The sequence below is a fragment of the Bombus vancouverensis genome, chromosome 4 (genome assembly GCF_051014615.1).
Source record: "Bombus vancouverensis nearcticus chromosome 4, iyBomVanc1_principal, whole genome shotgun sequence".
Lineage (NCBI taxonomy): Eukaryota > Metazoa > Arthropoda > Insecta > Hymenoptera > Apidae > Bombus > Bombus vancouverensis.
This window is the reverse complement of record NC_134914.1, coordinates 17,861,931-17,877,435: the sequence shown is the minus strand read 5'-3', so window position 1 is coordinate 17,877,435 and position 15,505 is coordinate 17,861,931. Positions and strand designations below refer to the sequence as shown.

General features: G+C 32.2%; 4 protein-coding genes across 9 annotated transcripts; 1 reads left to right on the top strand and 3 right to left on the bottom strand.

The window, feature by feature from the left end:
- Positions 1-15: 15 nt before the first annotated feature.
- Positions 16-4,758, bottom strand: LOC117166740 (ubiquitin-protein ligase E3C). 3 transcript variants are annotated; one of them, XM_033350988.2, is made up of 5 exons: positions 4,346-4,756; positions 3,796-4,251; positions 3,177-3,712; positions 1,054-3,095; positions 16-951 (listed from the first exon to the last, which is right to left on the bottom strand). In XM_033350988.2, the coding sequence occupies exons 2-5, from the start codon at positions 4,236-4,238 to the stop codon at positions 784-786; spliced, it is 3,189 nt and encodes a 1,062-aa protein (XP_033206879.2). In that variant the 5' UTR covers positions 4,239-4,251; positions 4,346-4,756; the 3' UTR covers positions 16-783. The 3 variants fall into 3 exon arrangements, with proteins under 3 accessions (XP_033206879.2, XP_033206878.2, XP_033206880.2); XM_033350987.2 differs by having other exon boundaries at positions 3,796-4,254; positions 4,346-4,755; XM_033350989.2 differs by having other exon boundaries at positions 817-951; positions 1,014-3,095; positions 3,796-4,254; positions 4,346-4,758.
- Positions 4,759-4,845: 87 nt separating this feature from the next.
- LOC117166739 (uncharacterized) lies at positions 4,846-11,908 on the top strand. Of its 4 annotated transcripts, none has more exons than XM_033350986.2 (5): positions 4,846-5,237; positions 5,773-5,956; positions 6,034-6,227; positions 8,125-10,272; positions 10,381-11,908. In XM_033350986.2, the coding sequence occupies exons 1-5, from the start codon at positions 5,057-5,059 to the stop codon at positions 11,109-11,111; spliced, it is 3,438 nt and encodes a 1,145-aa protein (XP_033206877.1). In that variant the 5' UTR covers positions 4,846-5,056; the 3' UTR covers positions 11,112-11,908. The 4 variants fall into 4 exon arrangements, with proteins under 4 accessions (XP_033206877.1, XP_033206875.1, XP_033206876.1 ...); XM_033350985.2 differs by having other exon boundaries at positions 4,847-5,237; positions 8,125-8,334; positions 8,419-11,908; XM_033350984.2 differs by having other exon boundaries at positions 8,125-11,908.
- On the bottom strand, positions 6,124-8,130 carry LOC117166751 (carbohydrate sulfotransferase 9). The gene is made up of 5 exons (XM_033351016.2): positions 7,939-8,130; positions 7,632-7,871; positions 7,235-7,554; positions 6,978-7,164; positions 6,124-6,901 (listed from the first exon to the last, which is right to left on the bottom strand). Exons 2-5 carry the CDS (start codon positions 7,665-7,667, stop codon positions 6,389-6,391), a joined length of 1,056 nt encoding a protein of 351 aa, XP_033206907.1. The 5' UTR covers positions 7,668-7,871; positions 7,939-8,130; the 3' UTR covers positions 6,124-6,388.
- On the bottom strand, positions 11,492-15,306 carry LOC117166742 (solute carrier family 2, facilitated glucose transporter member 10). The gene is made up of 6 exons (XM_033350993.2): positions 14,910-15,306; positions 14,312-14,717; positions 13,678-14,229; positions 13,247-13,593; positions 12,946-13,174; positions 11,492-12,847 (listed from the first exon to the last, which is right to left on the bottom strand). The coding sequence occupies exons 2-6, from the start codon at positions 14,652-14,654 to the stop codon at positions 12,600-12,602; spliced, it is 1,719 nt and encodes a 572-aa protein (XP_033206884.1). The 5' UTR covers positions 14,655-14,717; positions 14,910-15,306; the 3' UTR covers positions 11,492-12,599.
- Positions 15,307-15,505: the final 199 nt, after the last annotated feature.

The window sequence follows — 15,505 nt, the reverse complement described above, 5'->3', positions numbered from 1 at the left end:
TTTTAAGACAGCCTATTCTCTATTTGTGTACAACCTTTATTAAAACATAGAACACTATTTGTAAAATTCAAATTACATATTTGTAATAAATGTAGATATAACGCTTCAGGACTTTTCATTATTTACACTAAATTAACGAATTCATAAATACATATATTCTATTCTCTCATGTATATTTAATATTGATATATAGTTGCCGGTAATTATGATGGAATACAAAAAATATACACAATTTACAGTTATAGGCCAAGGGCAGAAAAGTTATAACAAATGAAATATGTGTTGTGTGTGTGTGTGTATATATATATATATATATCTATGCATATATGTGTGCGTATATATGGATGTATACATATATGCACATAAGTTGGTATATATCCTGTAGGGTAATGTAACGTATTTTTACAAACAATACATATTTGTTCACTGTACTCGTAGTTGTCTCCTTAATAGACGTTACCGCTAATTAATTGGCCCCTCCTTACAATGTTATATGTTTATTGCCTGATCCGACGAAGATTTCTCAAATTATTCTGCCCTCTGGCGGGCGAAAAATGGCTCAAATGAAATCTGTTTTGTCCTTACTCGCTGTTATAAATAAACACATTATATTTAAAGTACTTAATTAACATCAAATCACCTATCCATTAATGAATTATGACAACTTTTGCATAGTTTGTTTTCAAGTACGTGCTTAATGTTAATTACGTTTACAATTTATATACAATCAGGTATCATCGATTTAACTAAAAGAATTTGCTTAAAATTAGGAAAAAATTGAGCTTAACTCAATTCGAAACCTGCACCAGCTTGTATCGCATATAAAAGTTTTTCGCGTAGAGTTTTCTCATCTGGAAATTCTGGTAGCTTTAACAGATTCATACAGGTACTGGAAGTCGGCAAGCGATCAACACTGCCGGCATGTTGAATACAAAAAGGCGGATCAAGTTCCTAGAAAAAAATCAACATATATTTATATGTATATCCATCTATTTATATACATATACACGTACCTATCGATTAGTCATCAAAAAAGAAATAACCGCTTTGTACCTTAAATCCAAGTAAAGGCGGTCGACTGCAGCTCGTAACGAATTTGAGTAACTGTCCTTTTTGCTGGTCGTTAAATTCATTAACAACTTTCCAAAATGCAATGATTGTCGGATGATCAGGGGCATATCCTCCTGTGTAGTTAGTATGCAATTTTAAGTCGTTCACATCGACCGGGATTTGTGCACCCGATATCAAAACCTGCAGCTCCTTATTATTAAACATTTGAAGCCAATCCAAGGGAATCACACTACCTATACCTTGTTTGAATGCATAACATTGCGCTCTAATCTGCTTATTTAACTTATAATCGGCCATCAAATGAATATATTCGATACGATTATGATTTGTAACAGGAATATTAGCACCGCCTGGTTTTAATTCATCGATTCGTCTTTCACCGAGTTCATCTGATAATACAGTGAAATCCAAACCAAGATCCGCAACATCGCCTTTGTAACTTTTTAGGTACAAAAGGTTCCTATACATAATCGGATCTAAGGAAGCTAAATGATGAACATCAACGTCTGACTGACGTCCAACGATCTTTGATAGAAAAAATTCTGCGAACGGAAGTTCGACTAATAAATTCTCGTATAAAGCTTTTCCAAGAATTCTACCGATAAAATAATAATGCTTCGGGAAATCGTCAACCAATAATTGTACTGTAGGATTTGGATACAGCATGTTATCCTTGGTAAGCCTGAAAAAGCCTCTGTTAGGGTCGAAGCTTGTTTTTAACAATTCCGATAAAAATTCTCTAAACAGACCACCACCGTCTACACCAGCTTCTTCTAAACCAGCTGTATTAAAAAGCTGTACACGCATTTTTAATCGCAATTCTGGCTCATTTTCCGGTGACAATTTCTCAAACGCATCCTCGTAGAGGTAGTTTCTTCTTACCGATATTTGTATCGACGGTCCTTGCATGAAGTGCGTCAGTTCACCTTGTTGTTCCGTTTTATCTCGATAAATCAACGATTGAAATGCCACTACTCGATTATTAAACGGCACAACAAATGGTATTTCGCGAAGGAGTGTCAACGTTCGAACTTCTTTTGCGGAAAGAGGTGGCCCTTCTTCTAAGTCTTCTCGGGTGAACGCTCGTAATCCTTGAAAGGGAATATACCCTCTCAATCTACGTCTGCGAAATGTGAAATCTTGAGGTTTATCAATTGGTATTACAATATTCGAAGCTATCCAGTGCCCTTCTGGACAAAATTGCCGTCTTAAGTCTCGCATATGCAGCTGGCGTAATAAGCCGACTGTTACTTTGAACAAATGCGTCCACATTTGCGTGTCCTGTTGGTTTTGTAGAGAACATGAAGGACCAAGAACAGCTCTCTTATAATCGTCTCGTACGGTCGGCCGACTATCGGGAAATGCAAGCTCTACTAAACCTAAGCAAACGCCTTTTAAATGACTTGACAGCAATACCAGTTCTGAAGTAGTAAACGGCATCGTTTGTTGTCCGTTAATGTCTAAAGATTGATCTTGAATGAAAAATTCCGTGTCGTGTAACGTTGCTATAAGTAAACTAAATAGTGAACAAAATACGGCTAACAGTGGAACTATTTTTTTCGTATCTTCCGTAGAAAGACCAATTCCCCGTGATATGATTTGTAAGAGAGGGGTTGCTCCACCAAATAGGGACATTTGACAAGCCGATAATAGAGCAGACCATAAATTCTTTAAAAATGCTGGCTTAAAAGCGAGCATATATAATAGTTTATACTTATGAATGGCTAATTTGTCAGTAATTAGCAAATGGTGACAGAGTTGGCACAATGGTTGCAATACAGCTGGATCTTTGCTTCGATCTACCGCTAAGAGTATTCCTTGAACACGTTGCTCTTCATTTAGCATTTCTATACATTCGTGTAAAATATCGGCTTGATCCTGATCAATCATATTTGCAGTAGATTCAGAGTCCGAATCACTTCCTTGTTCTATATTTTCTTCGACAGTTAATGGTATTATAGTTGAACTCATAGATGCAAGAACTTGTAAATAATTAATAACAACATCTTTAGATTTGCATGTGGCTGTAATAAAGAGGAAATTTCATTAATTAATGTTCTTTTCTATTTTCATTAATTGTACTGTCGATTATTTTGTATACTTACAAATTCGATTTGATTCCAGAGATAAAATGGAATAAAGTAAACTTATTGTTGGTTCTAGTTCAATTCTATCGATACATTTTATTAGTTGATTATATGGAAACCCTACAAATTCGGATAAGGATGGAATGATAAACATTCTTATTGGATCAGATATTTTAGAAGATAATATACTTTTACAAAGTTCTTGTAAAACAAGCATAGAAAAATTGTCTTCATGTTCTAAAAAAGAAATTAAATCTAATGGTCGTTTAATCATGTCCAGTAAACATTTTGAAATTGGTGTTGGTGCAACAGAGGTTGGTTCTAACATAGATGGGACTTTATTATCTATTAATTTTCTTAATTGGTCAAAATATTTATGTTTTATCAAATAAATAAAGATATTTCCTAGATATTTATAACTATTTTCATGTAGGACTTTTTCTGCATCTTCTCGACTTGTAAATGTTTCTAATGCTCTTAATGGTATAGCCAATGAATAAGCTCCATTCATTAAAGCTTCTGAGTTATGTTGCATACACATGCGAAGAATCCATCTGTATATATGACATACATTTTATTCACATTTTTAAACAACAGGCGACACTTACTATGTCGTATTTTTTGCTGTACAACCTACCTTAATCTCCATAGCCATTCTGAACAATTCACGCATTTCTGTTTGATTTCTTGTTGGTGTTTCAAAAAATGTTGAAGTATCCAAACTAGTCTGTTAGCATCCAAGGTGTGATTATAAAAGAACAATAACTTTTGGAAATATATTGTTAACTCATCTAAATTTAAATTTCTACGACTACTTATTTGTTGTTCTTCATCAAATTCTTTTCGTTTAATTATTTTCATATGCTTCCTTACTATGAAACCACGTATAAGTGCCTGAATCTTCAGTGCTGCATTATGTCTTTTACGCTGTTGTTCTCGTTTTAAACGTTCTAACTGTGCATGCTGCAGCAGAACTGACTTCTCATCTCTTCTACTTGCACCTGCTAAATTTTGCTGTGGTTTACGTCTGTAATCTCCTTCAAAACTGTACATGATGTTTCGATTTCTTTTTAATAGCATAACATTCCTATTCCTTCTTTTGAAAAAAAATAATAACAACACCAATTAACAGCTTTTTCTATGATTCAATATATTTGAGAATGAGCAATAATTTTTTCAGTACTTACAATTTACTGGCAAAGTTGATGACAGTTTTACTCAATGATTCACTTTCTGATATATTCCAAACATAAATATTTTGCAGAAAAGTATCATTTCTTAATAATTGAAAAATATTGTCATTTATCTTTGTATTCTCGACAATAGTTAATGTGATTTCAAAATTAACGGCATCGCCGGTTTTGTTCAAAATTCTAATTTATATAGAGTTAAAAATTTTTTTGCTCTATAAGGTTAAGATGTACAATAATTACTACTTTTCTCGATTTATATTGCGGTACAATTTACGTTGAAAATTAAACTATGGGCATATTCTCAGAAGAACATTTATTTTGTGAAAATGTCAGCAAAAAGCAACTAGCACCAGATCGTACGTATACGTCTAGTCATCAAATACTCGCCATATTTTATTTCACCGACATGTTGAAAATCGTAGATATTATATACGCCTGCGCGTGTGTATATGCAGGTTTTGCGTGCAATGTGTTGTAAAATTTATGCCTGTATATGTCCATGATTTTCCTTCGATGAATCAAGCTAACTCTGCATATTCAATTCTGTTTTTCGAAGGAATAACTTGATAACATACTTGAAAAGATACTTAATAACTTAAAATATACCGTACTTAATGACATAAAGAATTTTAAGTAAAGAAAAAGTGGAAAGTATGTGGCTGATTTCGGAACGCGTTTCATTTGTTGTGTAAAATTAAATCAAGAATGGCCGGGAAGATGGCGGCGGCAGAGTTAAAACATGATAATGTTTCGTGCTATGAAACTGTGAAAAAAAATGTATCGATAATAACATTACACAGGGAAATAGAATGTTATCAATTTAGATTGTTAGACTTATTTTACTACTTAACTTCTGTCAGTTTTTTTTTCATCGATATAGCAACAGGTGAACAAAGAATGAATGTTTACTCCGTATTCCTTGTAATGAAATGCTTTTCTTTGTATGAAAAATAGTACAATTTATTAAAGAACATATTTCAATAGATATAAAGGATAATTATTGAATCAATGTATGTTTAATACGGTCTCTATATTTAAACCTGAATATTACAATTGCAATTAATTTAGTACATATTCATTGTATTTGTATATACTTTTTAATGACATAATTATAACAATGTAAGATAAAAATTACATCTTAAAATTATCTATAAGTTCTGTATATTTCTTTTATACTTGGGGTATAGTATATAATGAGTATAAGCTTGAACTGAATGATCTTTCCTAAAATCATTTATATTACATGATAACTAAAATTTTTTTAATTTTTACTTAAGTGAAAAATATATACATTTGAAACATAAAAACGAAGTTGTGTTTTTTGAAACAATAAAATAAAAGTGATAGAAGATATGTTTAATATTTTAATATACACATAAAAAGTATACAATAGTTACCATGAAACAAAATTTTTGTTATAGATAGTATTGTATTTTTGGAATACTTTTTACAAGGGGAGTTTGTTTGGGGATGCTTTGCTTTGAGCTTTACAATTTTACCTGCAGGTGTTATTCAAATATTTAGTCTGAGATGGTATCACAGCGATGGTTCCATTAAGAACATACATTGGTTATTACATTTTTTATTCTTGGGAGTATTACACAGGTATTGTGTTAAGTTTGTTTTTACCAGCCAGCAGTTAGTTGTGTTTTTTCTGATAGGGTGAATTATTTTATTTTTAGGTATTTAATTTTACTTTACTCCACAATATATTCATTAAGGAACAAACGATTTGTGAAGGATAAAAATTGGGTATATAGACAGGAAAGTGATATATGTATGTTGCATTTATTTGAATCATTTATGGGGGCTGCTCCACAATTAATATTGCAACTGTATATCATGGCAGTATTACGTTATACACCATTATGGACAAGTAAGAACAAATAAAACAGTTATCTTAATCCAAAAAATTTAAAAACTGTTAATTCTATGGCAGAGATTATTATTGCTTAAATTGTATTAAAAAGAATTAAATATAACTTTTAGATTTATTATGCTTTTGTTTCTACTGTTACTCTTAAATATCTTGAGATATTATATGGGTAAATAGGAAAAAAGTTTAAAATCATGTTCATAAACTTTGTTAATTTCATCGAGCAATGATCTAGGAACATTTTGCATGTATTGTTTAACTAAAGTAGTAGTTGTAACTCCGCGTGGATTTATATTTTTCAAGTCATTTTTTTCATACAGGTATTCATTTAAACCTAATTCTTGTATTAAGAACTTTTGATCTCTATCAAAAGTATCAAATTTTAAAATGTAATTATACTGAATTAAACAAGGTTCACAAGTATCGATAAATGGTGCCCAATGTTCATCAAAATATTTTTCTTCCACTATAAATCGAAGAAATTCAGTAAACGTGGGTTCTAATTTTGTTTCATTTGGTTTCCTATAGCGATGGTATTTGTGTGCTATATGACGTCCAAATCTTTTATAATAATAATCTCTTCCTTCTATATGTTCTAATTTATCCCTATATGCAGATACTAAACGTTCAAATGGATGACGCACTATTAGAAATTTCGTTGTTGTATTTAACTTCTGCAACAAGAATGTTTGGCATTCAAATATTTGTATATTATATTTTGTTACTTTGTAGTCTTTATATATTACATACTTGATACACTTTTTTAACATCTCGATCACGTGGAAATGCTTTTCTAACAATAGTATTAATCTGCAAAATATTTTTGCGAATCAATTCCATAGCTGATTCTGTTAATACACCTCCAAGTGTAGCAAAGTGCTTCATCCAAGTAGAACTTGCTGCTTTATATATAGGACACCATGATAATCCATGTGTTCTGTAGAATATAAATTCAATAAATTTACACTTTTCAATGCAATAGACGCAGTAAATTATGTGATACTCACGTATCAATAATCATATTCGATAATACATTGTCTAAGTTTGAGCTTGTTCTACCAATGATTTTACAATATTGTTCTAATTCATTTTTTCTAGATTTTAATTCCATTCTTATATTCCTCATCTCTTCTATTGAAAACAGGGCTATAGTAGATTTATTGCTTATTAGATTTCTATGCTTATAATTTTCATTGCTGATATAATTTGCAATTTTTACATGTTTGCTTGCATGTAAATATGAATTACATAGCAAACTTAATAATAATATAAACAACATAAATATTATAACAAATATCATAACTAACTTTAATAGTATAAGTTGTCTCTGTAGAAAAATAGTTCATGTATAATATAAACGGCTTATTATTTTAATATTTATATTAAATGGATAATAGTACTCACTTGTAGTCCTGAGAACATGTTAGTAAAAACATACATATATTTCACTTTCAAATAATATAAATGCGCTATTATTGTTTAAAATAATAATACTTTTGAGACACAGAGGTATTAGAATTTAAAGAACTTGAAGAGAAACTAATATTGTATGGCTGCATATCTTCACATCCTTTGACCCGCCCCCATAGATAACAAAGGCAGTGGCATAGATATAATTGTCAGTATTCTATCTTCCTGTAGACTCTAAGATGTTTCATTATTAGAAACCAATTACACAGTTACTATCTAAGCATTCTATTTGGAAACTTACAGCACTGAAACTTTAAAAATAATGTTCTCTTCTCCCAGTAGGGTGGGTGTTTGTAGTGCTAAAAATAATATAACCGCCACTGTCACTGTCACTGACTAAAAGTTTTGAGCAAATACAAATGGCAATTATCTTAAAAATAAAAAAATTAACAATGTTTAATACATTTTAAAATAAATAATTAAATAGGTTTATCCGCTGTAGTCTCCTTTTGTTCATTGAGCTGGGCTATAAGTACATATACAAAAGCAATGCACAAAATAAATCCTGATCATAATGAAGCAACATGGATAGTACTGACTCTTCAAGGTCTTTGGCGAGCTGGAATGCTGATATCCCGAATAGCTGTTTTGGTTTTAACAGTAATTTGTTTAAAAGAATGGTCTTTATTGTTTCTTGGTAAGTATGAGAGCGAACTAGCAAGATTGCTCAAAATAAACTCATGTCTTTCACGTAGTTCGTGTTCCACTCTGAATGTTACAGGATTCCACTGGCTTTTTATGACCATTTGGGTACTTCTCCAAAACACAGACTTTTGCCCAACTGTATGGGAAGAGCGTATTTATAATTGTATTATAGGATTTATTTATTGCTTCGATTTTTTTAATTTACGCGTAGGCAAATCTCGGTATAGAGTATTCGTGTTTTACTCTGTCATTGTAATAGAAAACATAGTCTTTTTAATCGTGTTTGTATTATGTTTTAAAGATGCGATAAAAGCTGAAGAAATAGCGATAATGACAGGTTTAATAATTGGAGGAATGATTATCGGCTTGACGAGCATGTTGTTCTACTATGGAAAATTTCACCCATCAAAAATCGGAGGTATATCTAAAGCTACCGATGAAAGCTCTAAGACCGTAACCAACAAAGCTGTCACCCCTAGATCTTTCAAACAGTATTATCCCAATTCATTCGCGTCGTCCTCCTGTTCTATTGATCATTCTCCAAGGGCTACTTCCGAGGAAATCACCACGGATAAACAGTACTTATTAACTAATATCGTACAAAATTCGGAATGCACGGAAAATGGTATTATCAACCAAATCTGTCAAATTGAAAACGAACCAGCAACAACTGCTATTTGCCTTATTTCGGAGTGCGAGTCGGCGCACAACATTTCGAAAGACGAAAATATGTCGTCGAGCGGCTTGCAAAAAAACACATTTTCCGTAACTGGTGACAATACCTGCGAATACCTTGAAATTCAAAACGATTGTAACGATTCCAATGAGAAAGATATTCATCGCCAGAAACGCAGAGGTATTTGTTTGCCAACGACTCATGGATTAGATATCGACAAAGATGTTTCAACGAAAGATCCAAATTCTTGTCTTCCATTGCAAAAGAGACGAGGTATCTGTTTCTCAAATCAGCTTATCCTTGAAATGGAGAACGATGTTCAGGAAAAGGTTGTGACCAATAGAAATTTGGTACCGGACGTAAGTACGAAACGCGACAAATTAGAAGAATGTTCTCGTGGTAATATTTGCGAGGATATTAACAGTATTACATTGTTAAGAGAGAGATTGGAAACTCCAACGATTTTTAACGATACTTGCGAGAAAATTGCAACGGAGGAAACAGAAAAATTGACGAAGGAGTTGCAGCAGAGGGATGAAACGATGAGTTGTGTTACCTCGATTCACGACTATGAGAATGTTTGTCCTCTTGGTGTGGCTAGACCACCGTGGTGCATTCGTAGTTGGAAAGGATATACGGATATAGAAACTTACATCCATGACGATAGCGTTGTCAGAGACAGAAGAAGAGATACTTTAACAAGTACAACTACCGGCACTACTTACAGTTCTGAGTTTTCCGACACGACTTGCGCGAGTTCGGTATTAAGAGGAATTCTGAAACAAGACGATTATCTCGACACGCTTACATATGATTTGATAGATTCTCGAGAGTTAAAAACGACATACAATGAAGATATTTCTACGAAAAGAATTTCCGACATTGACGAACAAAACCCCACTCTGTATATCGCGAAGCCGGTGGTAATAGATGATAAAGGTGGAATGTTCGCATTGGATACCATTTTGGAGGAACATGATGAAATTACCACGAAAGAAAAATTTGAATATACCCAACCCGGTCCCGGTGATTCGGTTAGTACGTTAGTTAGTACGATAGATCAAATCAGGAAATATACTGCGGAAAATTCTCCTAGGCATGTCTATCATACCACGGGTAGTCAATGGGAAGACTTTGATCCGAAAAATTTGATAAAGAAGGCGCAGCTGACGAAAGCGTTGTTTAAAAATGACTCCGCAACGTGTAACAGAAATTACATTAATTGCTTGGACGAATCAGAATCGATTGTTCGAGGTAAATGCGAAATAGATACTATCAAAGATTTAGTTAAATACTGTACGATAGAATCGATTAAGAAGACGCCTTTGATAGATGCTATACTTTCCGATTCACCTATTTTAGGAAATAAAGCGAAGCTGCAAAAACAAGCTTCTATCGCACGTCAAAAGGATGAATCCGATTCAAAGGAGAACGATTTATACGTTGAAATGAGTCCATTGGTACCTGTTGAAAATGTTAAGGTTGTACATAATAATTTATCCGAGACAGTGTCCTCTAATATCATGAATATGAATTCTACGGATGTTACGCGGGCAGCCACTATGCCAAATATTTGCATGCAATCGGCAAAGTCGGCAAATTCTAATAATAATGAAGAAAAATTAGAACCGTCTGACGACAAACGTAAAAAACCGATTAATTATCCGAAACGAAAATTTTCTCTGTTAAAAGAAAAATTTGAATCCAAGTCGCAATTAGTTTACGTTGTTACACCGAATAATGCTATTAAAATTGGACAATCCGCTGCCTCTTCGGAATTAGATGTATCGAAAAAAAATGTCTCGGTAATTTTAAAAAAGTCATCCGATTGTACAAGGTACGACAAAGAAAATTTAGCTCCTATCGCATCGTTTAAAGTAAGTCACGAAAAGAATACTTCGAACGATAGGTGTCATTCAAATCGAGATAATATCGATCTTATTTACGAAAACGATAAGTCTTTGTGCGGTAGCGATTTAAATTTGAAAGAAAGAAGACATATATTTTTGGAGCAAGTTTTATCGCCGCCGAAATTATTAACATGGAATAAAAGAAAGTCTTTCAGTGGATCTACTGTGAAAAAACCTGCATAAGATTAGTTACATAGAATAAATAACATTTTTAATAGTTCTAAAATAAGATTGCGATAGTGATTTAATACGATTAATGTACTTAATTGTTGTTCGTTAGGATAAACGTTTTTACAAGAGTGATACTTAATTTTATTTCATAGAATATGTCATTTTCCCGTACTCGCGCGATTAATTTTAATCGATCGAAGTAAAGGAGGAAATAAGAATAATGTATATACATATAATTCAGAAATCGAATTTAATTTACGCAATACATGAAAATGTTTTTAAGGTTTACAAGTCGACTGAATGATGTAAAGTAATGCACATTAATATTTTCATAAAATTGAAATAAGTTACTCTTCGGAGTAACATCATTTTTACATGTAAGGAAAAAACAGTTATATTTTCTATACATTTTATTAAGTACATAAACCAACTGTATCATTGCCAAGTACAATATTACATTTTACAATATTGTAAATCTGCAATAATTATACATATGAAAATTATTTTTATATACAGCAATGTTATGTATAATAAAAGATTTTTTACATAGTGATATTTATTTTAAATGGCACCGAAGAACATTACACGTTATTGTAATAAGTAGAGAAATCGCAATGAACACCCAAATGAACATCATAAAATTAATATTTGAAGAATTCTATACGCGTAGCGATACGTATAATAAAAAAGATGACTATTCTTAATATGAGGTGGTATATATTATATAACATATACATTTCCTTATTGAAATTTCTAAGGTACGCATTTCTAAACATAATTTGATCTGTTATTACACTATAAAATATCTAATTCTCAACATATCTAGTCTAATACTTGATTACTAATCACACCTTCTCAATTAAACTTTTCATAGAAGTGAGTATTATAAAAAGTGTCATTGAATAACATTAAAAATTATAATAAAATACATAAGACATGTATAAATAATGAAAAAAATTATTACTTAGGTACTTTTACTTAATAAATTGAGAAAAGATGAACAGTTGAAATTCAAAAACTAGTCAGTCTTTCGCATCGAAAATGTTTTACATATTTCGATATTCTTTATTACGTTTGTGTGATATGTTCTGTAATAATCCGTAGTTAAGAAAATTTTATTGAAATACGTGTGTGTTACTTTTATGCAATATTTGTTGAACACAATACTTTATAGAAGAGTTACGACTTTGCAAAACGAGATGAAGTTAATAGTATTTGGAATACTTTCGTAGACACATAGGGATTACATGTAATTATTGGATTATCCTGAAACTTGCTGTAGTTTTTAAACTGTTCACTTTGAATGATCGTAATGTTACTGAAATCTCTTTGAAATGACTTTGAAAAGACTTTGAAACGATCAATTATAAAGCAGGAATAGCAATTATAAAACAAGTTTAGTGACTCTCTGTGACCTACAAATGATCTTGAACCTGATAATTAAAGACTACGGGAAACTTTTAAGATAATCCAATACTTTGATAGTCGGGAATTTTATTCTCAAATTAGGGTACTTTGCCCGTTACTCGCGTTTTCGTCATATTTTCTAATCCATTGAATATGACAAATGAGCGGTAAACTGCGTAAATTATTACATATACGTGTTCCAAGAGAAATTTTCCGTAATTCTTGTGCAACTTGATGTAGAGACTTACCTTTTGTTTCGGGAATGAATAAAAAAACATAAAATATTGTAACGAGGCACATGAAACTATAAAACAAATAGGATCCGGCTAATGTCAATGATCCTGAAAGAAGAACAATTATATGCATAAGTTGGATAAGAAATATTGTTTATTACATATTGTTTAAAATATATGAAAGAGAAAAGTTGGAGGAAACTTACTGATCATAGCACTGACGGATTCCGTGGCAATAATATGTGTTATCCACATTACCATAGAAACGGAACTAATACATTTCCCCCGTATAGCTGCAGGGAAAACTTCTGTAAGATTTAAAAGTGGTACTGGTCCAAGTCCTAAAGCATATGCTGCTTCATATACAAGTAATGTTATTACTGCTAAAATACGTAAACCACCTGTTAGACCTTCAGAAACAGCAATATTCTGTGTCTGCAATAAAATAAAAACAATTCTATTGAATTCTTTTAATGATCGTAAATATACCAGATAAAAGAAATATACTTCGCAAGATGCTTTAATTTGCGTCCAGGTTTCCGGGCTGGGTGGGACTATAGCTAATGGAGTTGGCAATAAAGGGAACGGTGGTGGTGATCCAGTAGGTAAAATCGAATGAATTTTAACTTCTTCGTTATGATGATTCTTGCAATGGTTATTTACAACATCTAAATTGTCGTCGCCCCTGTCTATCGTAGCAAGTAAAGACAATAATGATATTGTTGTCATACAAATAGTTGCCGATGTAATTAGAGCTGTTCGACGCCCACATCTTTCTACTATAACCAGAGATAACATCGTACTAAATACCTTCACGATGCCAAGGGATATTAAAGCTGTGACTTCTGCAATGTCTGTGAAATGAATAAAGCAAGAAATGTTCATGTAAAAATAAACAAAAAAAAATAGAAAAAAGAATATATGATTATAATACTTACTAGAGCAAATGCCTAATAATGCAAACAATCTTGGTGCATAATGCAAAACTTGTCGTTTTCCGGTACCTTGTTGCAATATCAGTAAGAAAGCCATGATCGTTAAAGTCTCAAAAATCGTATACCAAGCTTTTTTGGACGGTGTCTTCGAAACGTTTGCCATTCTTTTATAAAGTAAGAATGGGGGAGATCGTTGAAGAAATATAATGGTTACTATACATGCAGCTAAAGCAGGAACAGCTGTTATACCAATGGAAAATCGCCACTGATAGTCTATATTTTTTATAGCAGCAGCAATGACTGAAACTAAGAATCCAGTAGCTGTGCCCAAGTGATATAACATTATATTATATCCGCGTTTATTTGGCTCGGATACTTCTGCCATATATATGCAGTGAGCTATTGCTGAAACAGATCCAGAATATCCGCAAATTATCCGAGCGACAAGTAACAAGATATAATGATTTGCCAAAGCTGATAATGTGGCGCCAAAAGTTAGAAAAACGAGCGTTGATATCATTGTCCAACGTCGACCGAATGAATCGATTAGCAAACCTATAAAGTATTGTGTCGTTAGTACTATCCATTTTATTAATTTTTATATTTCTATATTTTTTAGAAACTTATTTACACTTACCACCCGTTGAACCACCAACAAGAGCTCCAATGAACCAAATACTAATAACAAAATCCTTTTCAAAGCAATTCAAATTAAATTCATGTTTGATCAAAGGAGCTATAGGTTTTGCAATACCCATATCACTTCCAAAAGCAATACCTGCAAAAATTGCTACCATGGAAACAAAAATATTTTTATTTCCTGATGTCAATGGTGTTAAGTTGTCATTTGGTTTAGGAAGTGGTTTCCTTAAATTTTTCGGTGGTAAACATTGATAATCATTTGGGACTTTACTTATAGATGTTTCGGTAGTTTTATTTGCACTGTTTAACAGTATTGTAGTATCTTCTTCGTCTGACATTTTTCTTCAATATATGTAGTATTAAGTACATAAAAATCGCATTAAGGAGATTAGCTCTACATCCTAAAACATGAACTTTATCTTTATCAATTTAAAGAAATAAATTAATTACAATCAATGTTGCTGATATTGCTGGCAATCTTCGAATAAATGTAAATTTGTAAGAAAATCCAAGTTCTAATTTTTCAGGAACATTTACATGTATTCACGCGATCGACAGCATACTAAGTAAAATAATTTTAATATGATACTTACCGTTTGCAGAAAACGAAAGTAGAAAAAAATTTTACTGTTTACTTTCGTTGATTTGACATTTGCACTTTGGATTTGTAGATGCAAGAATTGACAGTTCTCATGACGTTTAGATATGGAGCGCCATCTTACAAGATGTTCGAAACAAAAAGATTCAGCTATGCGCAAAAGCGAGACACAGCCTTACTAAAGAAAGGTAAATGCGAACAGATATATAGAATCGAGAGAAAATTTCCATTTGTTTTCGCTCGAGATTATCGAGATATTTATATAGAAAGCGAGAAGAATGATAAAATGAAAGAATTGTTAAGAATCTATGATCGAATAAAGTGGTTCATGAGTGATTTGAGTTCTTCAATTTTCTTGTGGATGTCGCTGTTTGTGTCTTTACGTGTGGCTCCACCCTTGGCGTACATCGCGCGCTGTACGAGCGACGCTGCTAGTTGTCTATTGGATTCGAGTTGTTCAAACATTTTAGAAAGTCAAGATTCACTTTGTCGCGAATCCTCCCTTCAAATATTACCATATATGCTCTTTTATCAATGAATAGCTACATTATTTGTTACATGCTATGAACCACTGATATTTCATATAATTTA

Bases quoted from the DNA above. Each gene is read 5' to 3' on its own strand.
- LOC117166740 (XM_033350988.2), bottom strand. From the start codon at position 4,238: ATGCTATTAAAAAGAAATCGAAACATCATGTACAGTTTTGAAGGAGAT. The intron at 3,713-3,795 runs GTAGGTTGTACA...TCATATATACAG, and splicing joins GAATGGCTATGGAGATTAAG to ATGGATTCTTCGCATGTGTA. The intron at 3,096-3,176 runs GTAAGTATACAA...TCTTTATTACAG, and splicing joins TCTGGAATCAAATCGAATTT to CCACATGCAAATCTAAAGAT.
- LOC117166739 (XM_033350984.2), top strand. From the start codon at position 5,057: ATGGCCGGGAAGATGGCGGCGGCAGAGTTAAAACATGATAATGTTTCG. The intron at 5,957-6,033 runs GTATTGTGTTAA...TTTTATTTTTAG, and splicing joins TTCTTGGGAGTATTACACAG to GTATTTAATTTTACTTTACT. The intron at 6,228-8,124 runs GTAAGAACAAAT...ATAATTAAATAG, and splicing joins TTATACACCATTATGGACAA to GTTTATCCGCTGTAGTCTCC.
- LOC117166751 (XM_033351016.2), bottom strand. From the start codon at position 7,667: ATGTATGTTTTTACTAACATGTTCTCAGGACTACAA. The intron at 7,165-7,234 runs GTGAGTATCACA...TATATTCTACAG, and splicing joins TCGAATATGATTATTGATAC to AACACATGGATTATCATGGT. The intron at 6,902-6,977 runs GTATGTAATATA...TTCTTGTTGCAG, and splicing joins ATGTTAAAAAAGTGTATCAA to AAGTTAAATACAACAACGAA.
- LOC117166742 (XM_033350993.2), bottom strand. From the start codon at position 14,654: ATGTCAGACGAAGAAGATACTACAATACTGTTAAACAGTGCAAATAAA. The intron at 13,594-13,677 runs GTAAGTATTATA...TTCATTTCACAG, and splicing joins ATTATTAGGCATTTGCTCTA to ACATTGCAGAAGTCACAGCT. The intron at 13,175-13,246 runs GTATATTTCTTT...ATTTTATTGCAG, and splicing joins AAATTAAAGCATCTTGCGAA to ACACAGAATATTGCTGTTTC.